The 16312-nt window shown below is 37.0% G+C and overlaps 1 protein-coding gene across 8 annotated transcripts in view; it reads right to left on the bottom strand.

Annotated features, from left to right (window-relative positions):
- Positions 1-16312, bottom strand: part of Agtpbp1 (ATP/GTP binding carboxypeptidase 1) — a 169686-nt gene that overhangs the window by 20716 nt on the left and 132658 nt on the right. For 6 of the 8 annotated variants that reach the window (XM_090329440.1, XM_090329443.1, XM_090329441.1 and 3 more), the window contains one exon: positions 2329-2674. The exons of the other annotated variants lie outside the window; for them this stretch is intronic. In XM_090329440.1, the coding sequence (XP_090185566.1) occupies positions 2497-2674 (178 nt within the window). In that variant the 3' untranslated portion in view covers positions 2329-2496. Of the gene's footprint in view, positions 1-2328; positions 2675-16312 lie in introns of those variants that run through there. 8 annotated transcript variants of the gene reach the window in all.

Below are 16312 nucleotides of genomic sequence, written 5' to 3'. Positions count from 1 at the left end.
CTTCCGGCTTTTTTTTTTTCTATGTATGTGGTACCAAGGAATCGAACCCCGGGTCTTCATGCATGCTAGGCAAGCACTTTAACCACTAGGCCAAACTCCCGGCCCCTATAGTAAGGTTTTAAAACGTTAAATTGAAAATTTTAAATAATTCTTCACATTATAGCAACTACAGTTGCTTTTTATATATGACTACCTTGATTTTGAATTCCTAAATTCTGTAAATTACAGCCAAGAAAAATTCATATAGGTCAAAAAGTACTCCATAATTTATTCACTGAAAAAAGTATAACTGTAACAAAATATGGAATTGTTTTCTTTTTTGTTTTTTGTTTGGGCCAGTCCGAGGCTTCAGTACAGGGCCTGAGTACTGTGAGTTTTCTCAAGGCTAGAGCTCTACCACTTGACCCACAGCACCACTTCTGGTTTTTTTTATGTGGTACTGAGGAATTGAACTCTGGTCTTCGTGCATGCTAGGCAAGCACTCTACTACTAGGCCAAACTCCCAGCCCCTGGAATTGTTTTATGTATTAAAAATAATTTGTAATTACAATAAATAATAATCAATGCTTTACCTTGCTAAATTATTTTAATAATTTCTAAGGCTGTTACACTGTAGGACTGGATCAAACAGTCTATTTAATATTTTCTAAGATTAATATGAAGCAGTCTATTTAGAGAAAAAGACCTCTTTCAATTGCCCCATATTTTTAAATGTGACTCCTCCCCCCAAAAAATAAAATACATATTGCAAATTAAAATGTCCTAATTGGTACCTTAAAAAATGCTCATTGATCTGGAAAATGCATAAATCTAAAATGTACTTTAAAAAATTTCGCTCCCATTTTAATAGACTGATGTAGGAATAAATTAAGAAGAAATACCCCAAACCTAAGCATCTAAATCCCAGAAAGCATCAATTAATATAGTATCTGTGAGAGTTTGGACTTATTACAACAGAAACTTAGTTCTTACAGCAATTACCTAAAATCACTGGAATTGTTTTACTTTATTTGAAGACAAAGCCATTCCTGTAACAGGATGGCTCAAATGCAGGAAGGTATCATTACAAGAAATGGTGTAAATTCATTGCAGTCATTCAGGATATTATGCCAGTATCAACATAGTCTACATAATCACAGCTTATGAGATACCACAGAAGCTCAGCACACAAATGCACATTTAACTATCCAACAAACTGACGGCAGAGAAGAAAGTTTGGGTATACTCAATGAGTCATAATTTCAGAGCTACTCAAATATCTTTCATGATAGTTATATATATACCTACATTATCAAAAATTTAAGACTAATAAATTAGGCTACATTTATTTTATTTTTTAATTTAGTTTTTTAATTTGTCATTGGACTCTGGGTCTGGGCGCTGTCCCTGAGCTCTTTAGCTCAAGGATACAGCCCTAGCCCTGCCTGGGCATTATCCCTGCTCTCTTCAGCTGAAGGCTACCACCCTACCTGCCTTGAGCCACAGCACCACTTCCGATTTTTTAGTAATTAATTAGAGATAAGAGTCTCATGGTTTTTAGTGCCCAGGCTGGCTTTGAACTGTGTTCCTCAGATCTCAGTCTTCTGAGTAGCTAGTATTACAGGTGTGAGCCACCATGCCCAGCTAGCTAGCTAGCTAGCTATTTATTTATTTAGTTAGTTAGTTATTTTCCCAGTCCTAGGGCTTGAATTCACTGCCTGAGCACTGTCCTTGTGCTTTCTCTAGGCTAGAGCTCTACCACTTGAGCCACAGCACTACTTATGGCTCTATACATGTGGTATGGAAAAATTAAACTAGGCAAGCACTCTACCACTAGGCCACACTTACAACCCCAGGCTATATTTTAAAGAAACTTTATCAATGTGTTCAAGTATTGGATCTCTATCAAATATATACAAAATTCCATACACTACATAATCTGGAATGGTTACAAAGGATGACGAAGTAACTGCAATGTTTGATATAGCTTTTATTTTTTAATTTGGTAACTGTGAAATGTAATGGTTTCAAGGTAAATTCTAGATTATTCTAGTCACAATCCAACAGTAAACATGATTCAGAAAAACAGTCATATCTACTCACCTCAACACAAACACATCTACAGAAACCCATGTACATATATATTAGAATTCAGCAATCTCGACATTCAACAACTCTAGAATTTAGATGTCATATTCTGACAGCTTCAAAATTTTCCATTTGACTAAGGTACTATAAGGAGACAAAAACTCATGCAATGATACTCGGGTATTTTTTAAGTAAATCCATTATTTGATAATTCAATGCTATATAAAGTGCACTGAATAGCTAAAATAAAACAAGTGCCAATTTTATCATGAATTAATAACATATTTATTGTCTTGCAACCAAAAGCCCAAGTTACTTTTGGTCTCTTTTGAGTCAGTTCTCTAAAACTCATTTCTCTCAAATTTCCTGTATAATAAAAATCAAGATATTTCATATTTGCTTTGCAGTTAACAGGAAATGACAATAGGTTCAATGTATGCATGTTCTGGGTAATTCAGAGTCAGAAAGTATTTCTTCTTGAGCAGAAGGTTCATAATCTCCCGCATTTTCAGCCAATTCAATATCTAACTCATCATTACTTTCTGCACTGTAATCAACTTCTTCAAGGAATCGAGGTTCATCTTCATCCAAAACGTAAGTGGTAGGGCTGCAGCCAAAACATACAGAATATGCAAGACTTCATGAGATTTTAAAGTTCTAATGTAAGATTGCTTCACGATATTAGAGTTAACACTGGGTTCAATATAATACAATCATTAACTTAAAATCTTATCCAAATGATTAAGTTCAGAGGTCTTTAATAGCTGACAGTTCCTGGCATTAGTAAGGAGTGAAATGATGTCCAGGCGTGAGCATTCATATCTATTGTCTCAGCTACTTAGGAAACAAAGATCTTTGTGGTTAAGAGGTCAGCCAGACTTAACAAAGTCCCATTCAACAAATAAACCAGACATGCAGCTAGGCAGGAAGAGGCAGGATGGATTGCAATCTGAGTGTGGCAACAATGTGAGACTCTATCTGAAACACATCTAAAGCAAAAAGGGCTGGAGGCTTGGCTCAAGTTGTAAAATACTTGCCTTGCATAAGGTCCTGATTTCAAACCCTAGTATCATAAAAAAGGGACTGTTGTATGACTTGTTTTCAGTAGTAAGAGTGCTGAAGCATACATCCTACCATTACATAGCTTTAAAGAAACTGAATTTCTCTCATTAGGTTACTTCTTTCAAGGATTTCATCAAATTGCAGGCTATTGAGGTTTACTTTTTTTTTTTTTGTCAGCCATTGGGCTTGAACTCTGTGCTTGGGCGCTGTTGCTGAGCTCTTCAGCTCAAGGATATGGCCTCACCCCTTGAGCCACAGTGCCACTTCTGGTTTTCTAGTGGTTAACTGGAGAGTCACAAAGACTTTAGTGTCCGGGCTGGCTTTGAACTGCGATCCTCAGGTTTCAGTCTCCTGAGTAGCTAGGATTACAGGTGTGAGCCACTGTGCCTGGCTAAGGTTTACTTTTAAAGTCTTTTTGGTTTTTTTGTTTGTTTGTTTTTTTGGTCATGGGGCTTGAACTCTGGGCCTGAGCCCTGACCCTGAGCTCTTCAGCTCAAGGCTACTGCTCTACCCCCTTGAGCCACAGCCCCACTTTCAGTTTCTAGTGATCAATTGGAGAGAAGAGTCTCATAGTCTTTAGTGCCTGGGCTGGCTTTGAACTGAGAGCCTCAGATCTCAGTCTCCTGAGTAGCTAGGATTACAGGTGTGAGCTACTGTAGCCAGCTTAAAGTTGTTCTTGAATCACTGTAAACCAGGCAATAGGCAATTTCAATAGGCTTTACAAGAAATTATGGTTACCTAATTCATTCCTACAGTAATGCATAGAGACCATTTAAGTCTTTAAAGTGATTAGCTGCCATAAAACAGTCCCTACATACCCAGCCCCCATTATTTCCATAGGTCCAGAATAAATTAAAAACAAGCAAATTCACAAGATTAGCTTCCTTTGGGATATGGAACAAAGTATTTCCTTAAAAACACTAAAGACCTCTCAATACTTCACTAGGTAGGCAGAGATTAAGACAACTTTCCCACTAAATTCTGTAACATTCTTTCCTTTGGGGGGGAACACTTTAAAATTCTGTCCTACTTTTACACACATCCACACTCATGTGTGCATTCATCCAACATCAAGAAACACTACAGAGACAATGCAAACCTACCTTATTTCATACAGATGTTTATATTCTATTTGTTTCTCAAAAAGATTCCTGATAGGTAAAGCAATTAGAGTCAGACAATCAAATCTATGATCTGTTCAAATAAGCTGAGAAGCAGGTATTATTACACACCTGCAATGGGAGAATTCCTGCAACTGAGTATTAAAGTCAACTAGATATATGAAAGTGAAGGCAGGAACTGAAAGCTAACAGATTATGCGGTTCTAATTTTCTGAGAGGAAAAAGTTAAATTCATGTGGCAAAAACATTTTTTTCCTTTTAATGAACTTTAATCTTGGTTCTTAGAAAAAAGAAAAAAATGAATTGCAAAACCATCCTGACTAATATACAACAAACTTCCTCTTTAAAGTTCAGAACTCGCACATGATAAAGCAGTCTTGATGAATGAAGCAAAAAGGCTTGGAGAACGATTGGTGATTTCACAACATGCCTACCATTCACAGTTTTTAATTGTAAAACATTTATTTAATGTGAATCTGTTAGGTATTTGGTGGGGGAGAATCTCTAAGAACAGATTATTGTATTTCAAAAGAAAGAAAGGTAAACAATCTATTCCTCCTTGACCCTGGTTTGAGAGTAAGAATCTAGTCTACATGGGAAACTGGGTTTTTTTGTTTTTTGTTTTTAATATATAATTCAGTGAGGAAATAGAGAGCTGTGTAATTTAGGAACAACAAAAATGTTCCTAATGGATGAAGTCACATAATCTCCAAGACAGAAAGGAAACCTGGTGTCAGATGCTGATGTACTTTCAGGTCAAAGACATTCAACCTGGAGGCAAGCTTCCGGAAATTAAAGCACCACAGCAAGTAATGACTGGGGCTGGCAGTCCAGAAAACAATTTGTCAACTCTTGATCTTGGCTCATTCATCCTTGTGACATTGACAGGGGCGCCCCATTCATGACTTCATTCTGATAAGCATATAGTATAAGAGTATGAAACTGTTTACTCCTGTTATTCCATTCCTACAATGCACAGTTTCTGGCCCTCAAACTTGCCTCCTGTCTCTTTAGGACCTTAAAAATATAAAATCATGCCCTTAGCTTGTTTCATGAATTACTTTCCACAACAATGACAGTATCACAGTGCTAGCTAGATTAGTGGCAGTAATAGGATTGTGTAAAGACAAGGAATTTTGTGATAGAGAGAGGTGTGTGTGAAGTGATGGGATAGGATACCAATGAAGTTTAAGAAACTGGAAAAGATGAGAAAATGAAAGACAAAGGATTACAATTCTTATTTATTTTCTCTGTCTTGTGTGTATTTTTATGTGCCTCTGCAACATTATATAGAAACCAACCCTTATAATGTTACTAAAATTTCAATTTTCACCAGCTTTCTGCTACACTCAACTATAGCAAAAATTCTGAGACCTTTCTATTTTGATTTTTCATTCTTCTGTTTCTTTTTCTTTCTTTTTCTTTTTTTTTTTTTTTTTTTTGCCAATCCTGGCTTTAAACTCAGGACCTGAGCACTAACTATCCTTGGGCTATCTCAAGGCTAGAGCTCTACCACTTGAGCCACAGCACCACTTCTGGCTTTTTTCTATGTATGTGGTACCAAGGAATTGAACCTGGGTCATCATGCATTCTAGGCAAGCACCATTAGGCCAAACTCCTGGCCCATCTTTTTTTTTTTTTTTTTTTTTTGTAGGTCATGGGACTTGAACTTGGTCTGGGTGCAGTTCTTGAGCTCTTCAGTTCAAGGCTACTGCCCTACCGTTGAGCCAAGCCCCACTTCTCGTTTTCTATAGGTTAATTGGAGATAAGAGTCCCAGGTCCTTTTGTGCCTGGGCTGGCCTTGAACCTCAATCCTCAGATCTCAGTTTCCTAGTAGCTAGGATGAGCCACTGGCACCTGGATTTTTTTTTCCCCAGTCTTGGGCTTCCGCTCAGGGCCTGAGCACTGTCCTTGGACTTTCTCAAGGCTAGAGCTCTACCACTTGAGCCTCAGCACCACTTCCAGCTTTTTTCTATGTATGTGGTACCAAGGAATCGAACCTGGGTCTTCATGCATGCAAGGTAAGCACTCTATCACTAGGCCAAACTCCCAGCCGATTTTTTTTTTTAATTAACTGTATATCCAGTGTTTCCCAAGAATGAAGATATAGTCTTCATTTTCTATGTATCCCTCAAAAACAGATAAAAATGCTTATAGCAACTTTTCTTAAGCACATGTCCTGTGTGAGTTCATCCATTTTAATCTACATTCTGAACATTTCCAAGTCCAAATTTCTAGCCTGACTGCTCCACCGAACTTTGCTGCACACATGGACCTCCTAGGTATGTCCCATGGTTATTTCAAACTCCCTGTTTGAAACTTACTGTTTTCTCCACCTGTTCCTCTTCTAATGGTCTCTCGTTACTCACTCAGGAAATTGTACGAATCTCAGATTCGCATACAACTTCTTAACTGCCCTTTGTCCCCCTACCCCACCCCATATGACAATCCCTGACTAATCCTTAGCACAGGCTTCACACCTTTTTCTCAAATTACTCAGACTTCCTCCAAAATTTGGCTTACACTCATTCTCAGTCTTCCTAAGCACTCACTTTCTCTACAGAAGCCTTTGTGTTTTACAGAAGCCTTCCATGTGATCATGTATTGTATGCAGTTGAAACTACCCATTTGTGTACCTTCTTTATTGATTCTAAATTTTAATCAGCCCAAGAGAGCCCTGACTTACCTGTCTAACCATCTCCTGTCAGCTCCCCCAAAAGCTCAGACACTTTGAAAAGCAAGAAGGTTGACAAAATCCATTTTTATAATACCACATCCCACTAATTCTACTTTACAAAAAAAATTAAGTCATACAACTAACCACAGCAATTCATTTTTCTGATTAAAAATTCCAACTTATGTTTTGAGTACTACAGAATTAGGCAGTGACTTCATGTACATTATCACATATGATTCTCACAACAATCTTCATTTAAGTACTTTGCAGGTAACTTGCACTGGGGTTATAAATCATCCTTTTTTATAAAAACATAGGAATTAAAATATTCTTACAATTGTAAGAGAAGGCAAGAGTAATCAGCATTTCATTATTTACCATCACTATTAGTTTCTCCACCACTTCTTGTTCTCATGTTCTGCATAAGGTTTTTTTATTTTGCCCTGTTTTTCTTCAGTTGCTGTTGCCACCTGTCTTAACACCTCTATAATATTCTAGATTTTAATTTTTGGTGTAATGTTCATTAAGCCAGAAACAATTCATAAAGACATTTTGCTTTAAAATATAGTAACATTTTAGTCCAAAAACAAATCAGATATGCTGCCTCAAGAAAAGTAACACCTTAGGCCAGGAGTTTGGCATAGTGGTAGAGTGCTTACCTAGTATGCATGAAGACCCGGGTTTGATTCCTCCATACCACATACATGGGAAAAAGCAAGAAGTGGTACTGTGGCTCAAGTGGTAGAGCTCTATCTTTGAGAAAACCCAAGAACAGTGCTCAGGCCCTGAGCCGAAACCCAGGACTGGCAAAAAAAAAAAAAAAAAGGTAACATCTTTCCCTACAAAGCGGCTTATAGGATAAATACACTGAAATTCTGTCTTATCGTATCATTATCACATAGAAAAGCTTATGATTTCAAGTGATTTCTATAGAGAACAGAAACAACACCATTTCATATCGAGTTACAAAGTTTTCTCTATACTCTTAAGTTCAAGTATCAAGCACTATACAAAATTAAACAGAAAAAGTTCACAATAATCTTCAAATACATCATGCCTACTTCTAGTAAACCTCTTTGCTATTCAAAATATCAGACTACAGGGAATGGTAGTGCACACTTGTAATCCTAGCTCTCAGAGGCATATAGAAACCAGCTTAGGCTACAGGGAGGACACTGTCACAAAAGACAACACAAAACAAAGCACCAGAGTGCACTAGACATGACAGTAACAAAATGGTGATGGTGAACTAGATATGAAGCCAGAAATTCTGGGTTTCTGTTTCTATTCCTACTAATCAGCTGTTCAGTGGCTTACTCTCTCCAAACTGAGTTTTTTTTCAAGTGGAAAGCAGAGGTAACAATATCAGCCGCATTTATCTCACAAAATGTCAAGCTCAAGTAATAAACATCATTTATGAACCATTAAGCTTTACAAATATAAAGCATTATTCTGACAATAATAAAACTTATCCAATTAAAGAAAAGTGTAAATGACCCTTCCTCAATTCCTAAAGAGCTCAGGCAAGGGCCAGACTCAAGCCATTAATACTAAAGATACAAAAAAAAAAAAATACTAAAGATATCCCCTACCTTTGTAATTGTGGAGCCTCTTTTAATCATACACATATATGCATACACAAGATTTTATAAGATACATGTATTCATGTGTGTGTATATATGTATATATATATGTATATATTTCCCCCCCCAACCACACCCCCACCCCAGTTTGGGGGCTTGAACTCAGGACCCAGGCATTGTCCTTGAGCCTCTTTGTGCTCAAAGCAAGCACTGTACCACTTGAACCACAGTGCTACTTCTGGTTTTTACATGGTTGGAGATAGGAATCCCATTGGGAACTTTTCTGCCCAGGCTGGCTTCAAAACACGATCCTCAGATTTCAACATTCTGAGTACCTAGGTTATAGGCACAAGCCACCAGAACCTAGCTTAGTTTTATATTAAAAAAAAAATCTATCCATTTTGAGAACAATCTATTTTAATACAGCACAATTTTCTAATTTGATGCACAAACAGAAAAATATTCTATTCTCCAAATATACATCTCCCAAATTCCCTATACTGTCTAGCTTTCTTGTATTAAAATATGAGATATGTGGAGAAAATTACCTATATAAATGCTAAATATTTTATTAATAATTTGATGCCTGTCTTCTGAGCAGTAAATACAGTGTCTCAAGAATACCACTAAGTGAGCAAAATTATCTGCAAGAAATGTAAGAATTTCTATTAAGTCCTAAGTGACAGTAATGTACAGAAATGCATGCACATACACATATACGCACATACACAAAACTAGTATATGGGATAGCTAATAAAAGAAATTTGTTTACTTGGAAAAGGGGAGAGAAATTTCCTAATTATTTATATTTTTGTTGGAGCAAATGTATGAAATGCCTCTGGGAAACAGCAATTTACTAAGTCACTAAATTCCAACCTTCTTTAGCTTCTCATCTAAAAACATTCCTTACAAATAAGACTATGAAACAGATAAATTACCCAATAGTACACAAGAACTTAAAAACCTGAAATCAGTATAGTTTAGTAATCTGACTGTACACTTGGAGGATATCAAAAGCAATGAAAGACCAGGAAAATTTTAGAGTAGACCTGGATCCAATTCCTGATTCTGCCAAGGATTACTAGTTGATAACACTGGATAATTCCGAGCTTTAGTTGTACCAAAATGTAAAAGGATCACATGATCAATCTCAGTAGATTCTGGGAACTCCAAGATAATCAAACAACAGAAATTTGGAATGAACATGTTTGTTAAGGTTCCCAAGACCACCCCAGGATTAGTGGTTTGCCAGAAAGATTTGGCATACAGTTGTACTCATACTTATGATTCAATACAGTGAAAGGATACAAAAAGCCAAGTCAGCAAAGGGAAAAGGTGCATGAGGCAAAGTCCAGTAGAAATCAAGGCAAAGCAATGGCAGCTGCTAAAAGCAGAGAAGTCATCAGAGCTTTCAGCAATTTCAAAGGATTTCAGGCCAAAACTGGTATTCTGACCTGCCAGGTTTCCTGAAAAAAAGGAGTCGCAGAGATGTGACCCCAACATTGTTTTCCACAGAAGCATATGATAAATTTTTAAGCTATATTGTGTAAGAGGCTAAAAAGTAGTAAAACAATATGAAAAATAAACAAGCCATAGAAATCTTGGGGCAGTACTGTGGTAAGAGGAGAGGGGAGGACCTAGTCCTTGAATTGTGACTAGAGGGCTGAAACCTAGAAGAAAGGAAGGGGTTCAAGCATTAACTAGTTTTACATCTTTGTGACCTCTTTGCAAGCTAGTTCCGGGGCTCACTGGGTTGTAGAGAACAGTAATATTCTAAAAACCTATCAGAGAATAAAATCAATCCTCTTTGTTTAAATTATCTATAGCTTCTTGAGGTGTTTATCCACACAATATCCAGTGTTTGAGCAAATATTACCAGGCATATCAAGAAATGGAACCAGAGTGGGGAAAATCCAATAGAAGCAGATCCATACATACTCTAGCATGGGAGGAGTTATCTGACATTGACTTTAAAACAACTGTAATTAATAATAAATCCAGGGGCTAGAGGTGTAGGCTCAAGCTGCAGAGTGGCCCAATAAGCAAGCTAAATGAATATGTAAAAGCACTGAGTTCAAGCTCTGGTACTAACAAAAGTAAATAAATCTATAGGTGGAAAAATAAAATTTGAGAGAAGCTAGCAGCAAAGAAGAGGTTTCAAAAAAAGGGAAGATGATGATAAAAGGGTAAAATTAATGAGCTTAATTTCTAGTTTCAACTTCCTTACTTTTGCTAAGTATCACCAACAGAGGAAGCCCAAGAAGAAATGTTGATTTACTTGACAAAAGCCCTAGAACCAGTTATTTTTAAAGAATGAGATTCAAAATGCAACTGGTTTGCCCCAAAGATTTTATCAGAGTATTAGAATATTAGATATCTTCTTCAGCCCTTTCCCTAGTTAATGAAGATGGGAAGTGGCTAGCAATAGAACCAAAAGTCAAAATCAAATCACTATCCAGAAAACAAGGTGAGGATAGGGAGAGATAAATAAAAGTGTACTCAAAAGATTCTGGCTTCTGAATTTATGCCTTTAACACAATATTCCTCAACTTAAGAAAAATCCCCCCTGTATAGCTTTTTTGGGGGGAGGGGATGCTCTAAATCTTTTTAAGAAACTCGCTTTTTTCCTATCCCTCCTCTAATTATCTATGACTAAGAATTAAGAGATAAATTTGGAAGGTAAGGCTCAGGGGCAGAGAGAATGACAAGACCTTGGATTCAGTCCCCAGAGACAGCGAGTGAGTGGATATAAGCTGAGAATAGGATTTAGAAGATGCAGTTAAAGAGGGAATGGATGGATGAATGAAGACAGATTAGAAAGAACATCCAGAAAAACACAAAAACAAGAGTATAAAAATGCATTCATAACAGAATAAAAGACAGGTGATATAGTGAAAAGATCTAACATAAATGAAAATGAAATCACAGCAATGTATGGGAAAAACAAGATTTAAAGACAGGTTAGCCAAAAAGTTTCCAAAACTGATAGAAATAAGTTAACAAATTAGGGGCCAGAAGTTTGGCCTAGTGGTAGAGTGCTTTCCCAGCAAGCATGAAGACCTGGGTTCAATTCCTCAGTACCATATACATAGAAAAGGCCAGAAATGGTGCTGTGGCTCAAGTGGCAGAGTGCTATCCTTGAGGGAAAAAAAACAAGAATAATGTTCAGGCCCTGAGTTCAAGCCCCAGGCCTGGCTAAAAAAAAAAGTTCACAAATTAAAAAATCATATAATAAAAGAAATGCAAATCAAAACAACTCTAAGATTCCACCTCACTCCAATTAGAATGGCCAGGATCAAGAAAACTAGTAACAACAGATGCTGGAGGGGATGTGGCCAGGAGGGATCACTACTACACTGTTGGTGGGAGTGCAAACTCGTTCAACCATTATGGAAAGCAATATGGCAGTTCCTCAAAAGACTAAACATAGAGCTCCCCTATGACCCAGCAATTCCACTACTTGGCATTTACCCAATCATCCAGAAACAAAGACATACTAAATCCACCAGCACAACAATGCTCATTGCAGCACTATTTACCATAGCAAAGATATGGAACCAACCTAGATGTCCCTCAGTTGATGAGTGGATCAACAAGATGTGGTATTTGTACACAATGGAATTCTATGCTGCTGTCAGAAAGAATGACATTGCCCCATTTGTTAGGAAATGGAAAGACTTAGAAAAGATCATATTAAGTGAAGTAAGCCAGACTCAAAGGAACTTAGGCTCAATGGTTTCCCTCATTCATCATAATCAGTAGAAACCTTGGGCTCTCCGAGCAGAGATTTGCAATAGAGCAAAACCTTGATACAAAAGGCCATATAGTAGGATGCTAAATGAAAGGATCTCTAGGATATAGAAACATAAGCCATATAATGAATGATTGTTGTTCTTAAGGTACTATGTTATCTCTCATCTCTTTTGCTGTCCCTTGGTTATCTCATATTGTTACAGTACCTCACTTTGTTATCTGATATATCGGATATATTTGTATTTGGTTATTTGAAACTGGATAGGGAAGGGGGAAAACAAGATGAGGGGTGGGGGTGGGGGGAGGGAAATGGGGACCAAGACATGTGAAAGGGTATCAATGTATGGGAATTAATGCACCATCTATCTGGCAAATATCATGTAACCCTTCTATTAATTACAATAAAAAATATATGAAGAAAAAAAAGAACAAATAAAAAATCATGTAAATCTCCAAAATTAGAAATTTAAAAATCATATTTATTTTATATTACTAAATATCAAAGACTGAGATAAATCTAAAAATAGCCTCATCCTAAAGGACAGATCACCAAACTGGCCGATTTGATAAGTCAAGCAATAACCTAACAGTGAGAGACAAGAGGAAAACAGAATAAAACTTTCAGTGTGTTAAATGAGAATGTAACTAGAGTCTTAACAAAACTACCACTCAAAAAGGAAGGTATAATGACTTAACAGTGTTCTTTGAGAGAGAAAAAAAGAAATGCAGAATTCTGGTAGTGAAAGATGGGTTTGAAAATTTTTAAATGATTAAACTAACCAAAATATGGAAGAATTTCATTAAACTGATACTTAAGTTACATATTAGGGCCAAGAAAGATAGAAAATTAACAGTAAAGGCCAGGAGTTTGGCCTAGTGGCAGAGTGCTTGCAAAGCATGCACAAAGACCCAGGTTTGATTCCTCAGTACCACAGAAGTCAGAAGTGGTGCTGTGGCTCAAGTGGTTAGAGCAGTAGCCTTACGAAAGCCCGAGGAGAGTATTCAGGCTCTGAGTTCAAGCCTCAGAACTGGCAAAAAAAACACAAAAAGAAATTTGAAAGGACACACTATTCCATTTATACCAAATCAATATAAAAAATGATTGCTGGGCATGGTGGCTCATGCCTGTAATCCTAGCTACTCAGAATGCTGAGATCTGAGGACGACGGTTCAAAGTCAGCCCTGGTGTTAAAAAAAATCTGTTAGACTCTTATCTCCAATTAACCACCAGAAAACCGGAAGTGGCACTGTGGCTGCAGGGGTAGGGCAGTATCTTAGCCTTGAGCTGAAAAACTCAGGGACAACACCCAGGCCCAGAGTTCAAGTCCCATGACAGACCACCCCACCCCCCAAAAAAAAGAAAAAAGAAAGAAAATTAACAGTTTTTAAAAAAATCAACAAGAAAAATCAGGTGTAGGTAATGTCTACAATTCTAGCTTTTCAGGAGACAAACATCAGGAGAATCACAGTTCAAGCATAGCCTGAGCAAAAATATCATGAGATTCCCATCTCAAACAAGAGCTAGATACAATGGTGTGTGTACAATGGTTTATGCTATAGTGCGAAGCATAAACTATGATCCAGGCTAGACCAGGAAAAATGTAAGCCAAAATAAATAATTCCTTTCCTAAGTTGTTGATGCTAGGTATTTTTGTCATAGTGAAAGAAAAAACAGTAATATATCTTATCATTTGCCCTTTCTACTTACACTTAGAAATGTGGCCTCATCTCCTCTTAATCAAGAGCTCTTAATGCTACTTCATACTATCTCTAAAATAAAAATGTCCCTTTTCTTACTGGAGCTCCTGTCTGCTTCTCAAATAGAAAGATTCCAAGCACCTTCCAAAAGAGTTTTCTTGCCTCCAGTTTTTCAGTTTTAATAAAATCGATAAACTATTTACAGGTTTTAAAAAACAAAACCTCATTCTCACTTAATATACTTTGCCAGGATCTTGGTACTGGTGGCTCACATGCCTATAATCCTAGCAGCTCAGGAGGCTCAGATCTTAGGATCATGGTTCAGTGCCAGCCTAGGCTAGAAATGTCCACGAGACTATTATATCTAATAAACTACTCAGAAAAAAGCTGTAAGTATTGCTATGACTCAAGTGGCAGAGTACTAGTCCTGAGTAAGAGAAGCTGAGAAATGGTGCTCAGGCCAAGTTCAAGCCCCAGGACCTGCACCAAAAGAAATATACTTTGCCAAGGGCTTCAAAACTTCCAGATGACCTAAAAGACAAAGTCTAACCCCTCCCATTGGATTTAGGGCATTCTCTCCTCTCTACTGTCTCTTTTACACATGCACTGGAGCATGTACATGTGCATGCAATGCATGCTCATGCACACTTCACCCTATAGCAATCCCCAACAGAATTTTTCAATCTATGTAGTGGCCAGTATTCAACTCAATATATGTAAGTCACACTCTGACTGGCACATAATACAGTGCTAAAGGGTATAGATAAGATCCCCATAGTTACCTGGGTGTTAGCCAGTGAAGTATAAGAAAGATTTTTCAAATAGTTCGCATGGAAAAATATATGTTACCAGGCCCCTCATACCCTGGTTTCAAACACATTTTAATTGATAAAATACAGAAAAGGGAAAACAAAATTTCAGATGCATATAGAAACAATATATGCATATCTTTAGGCTAAAGAACAGAATCACAAAGTTAGGCCACACAGGTCTGGTAAATCCTTATCCACAGGAGGCAGCAGGAGCATCTTGAAAGCAATGGGGAAGCTTACATAGCTCCTTTTGGAATTAACCTCATACTCCTGAAACACAAGCAGGTAAAGTAAGGTCTCCCATTCAAAAGGGAAACTGAAAGATGTAAGGCTAGACATCTACTCAAAGCCATTTTATATAGTTAAAACTAGGAAGTCAGAAAGATACAGAATACCAGAAGAACCCTCATGAACTCAACAGCTTGTCTGACAAAAATCTTCATCCCAGAAGCATGAAAAATCTGAAATGCTAACAGAAGTCTGTGGACTACAAGGCTCAGGACCCACAGTAGATGCTTCAACATAATAGCAAAATCTACAAATGACTTTGAAAGTGATGAGGATCTTCAAAAAAGAATAAAAGCCATAAAATAAACAATATAAAATAAAAACAAGCAGAAAAAAGAACTAATTTTATGTGTAATATATTGTCATTAAAATAAAAATCTCCCCTGAGATAAACTTTAGATTGAAAACAATTAAAGAGTAAATTATAAAGTACTACTGAAGACTAGACCTGGGTTGCAGCAAGGACAGGAAATGGAAAAAGCAGTTAGGAGTTAGTTTGGCAAACACAAAGAGAAAGTTGAATGCAGGAGTTAAAAAGTATAGAATAAAAATCATTTTCAAAAAGAAATTAGCTGAGAATCTTTCAATAGTGAAGAATCTAGGGCCAGGAGTTTGGCCTAGTGGTAGAGTTCTTGCCTAGCATGCACAAAGACCTGGGTTCGATTCCTCAGTACCACATACATAGAAAAAAAGCCAGAAATGGTGCTGTGGCTCAAGTGGTAGAGTTCTATCCTTGAGAAAGTCCAAGAACAGTGCTCAGGCCCTGAGTTCTAGGCCCAGGACTGGTAAAGAAAAAAAAAAGGATATCTATATTAAAATATATTAGCAATAAATTCACTTCTAAACATAATATACTAAAATTGAACAGTACTGGGGACAAAAATGTTAAAAGAAGTGGATACTAGATATTCTAGCAAAGACCCCTGGGATGACAAAGAGATTGACTTATTCTAGAACCAAAGTGTGGTCCACAGACTAGCATAGTCCACCAACTTTTTACTACTGGTCTGTGGCAGCAAAACAACAAAAATTAAAATGAAAGTATTCCAAAACTTTTACATAGAATTATATGTATGGTGAATGCAATCATATCAGAACTTTAAGCTGCATTCTTTGGAAAATTGAATATGTAGTTCATTTCCATGGTACTTCATTTTTATCGTATTTTAATTGAAGTATCAATCTACAACAAATTACAAAGTCCTTTTTCATAGTGTAGAAGTGTGCTTCCAAAAACTAAAAGTTGATCAG

The sequence above is a fragment of the Megascapheus bottae genome, chromosome 3, assembly GCF_031878675.1.
Source record: "Megascapheus bottae isolate mThoBot1 chromosome 3, mThoBot2.hap1, whole genome shotgun sequence".
In the NCBI taxonomy this organism is placed as follows: Eukaryota; Metazoa; Chordata; class Mammalia; order Rodentia; family Geomyidae; genus Megascapheus; species Megascapheus bottae.
The sequence above is the reverse complement of the archived record's forward strand: the minus strand, read 5'-3'. Positions and strand labels throughout refer to the sequence as shown.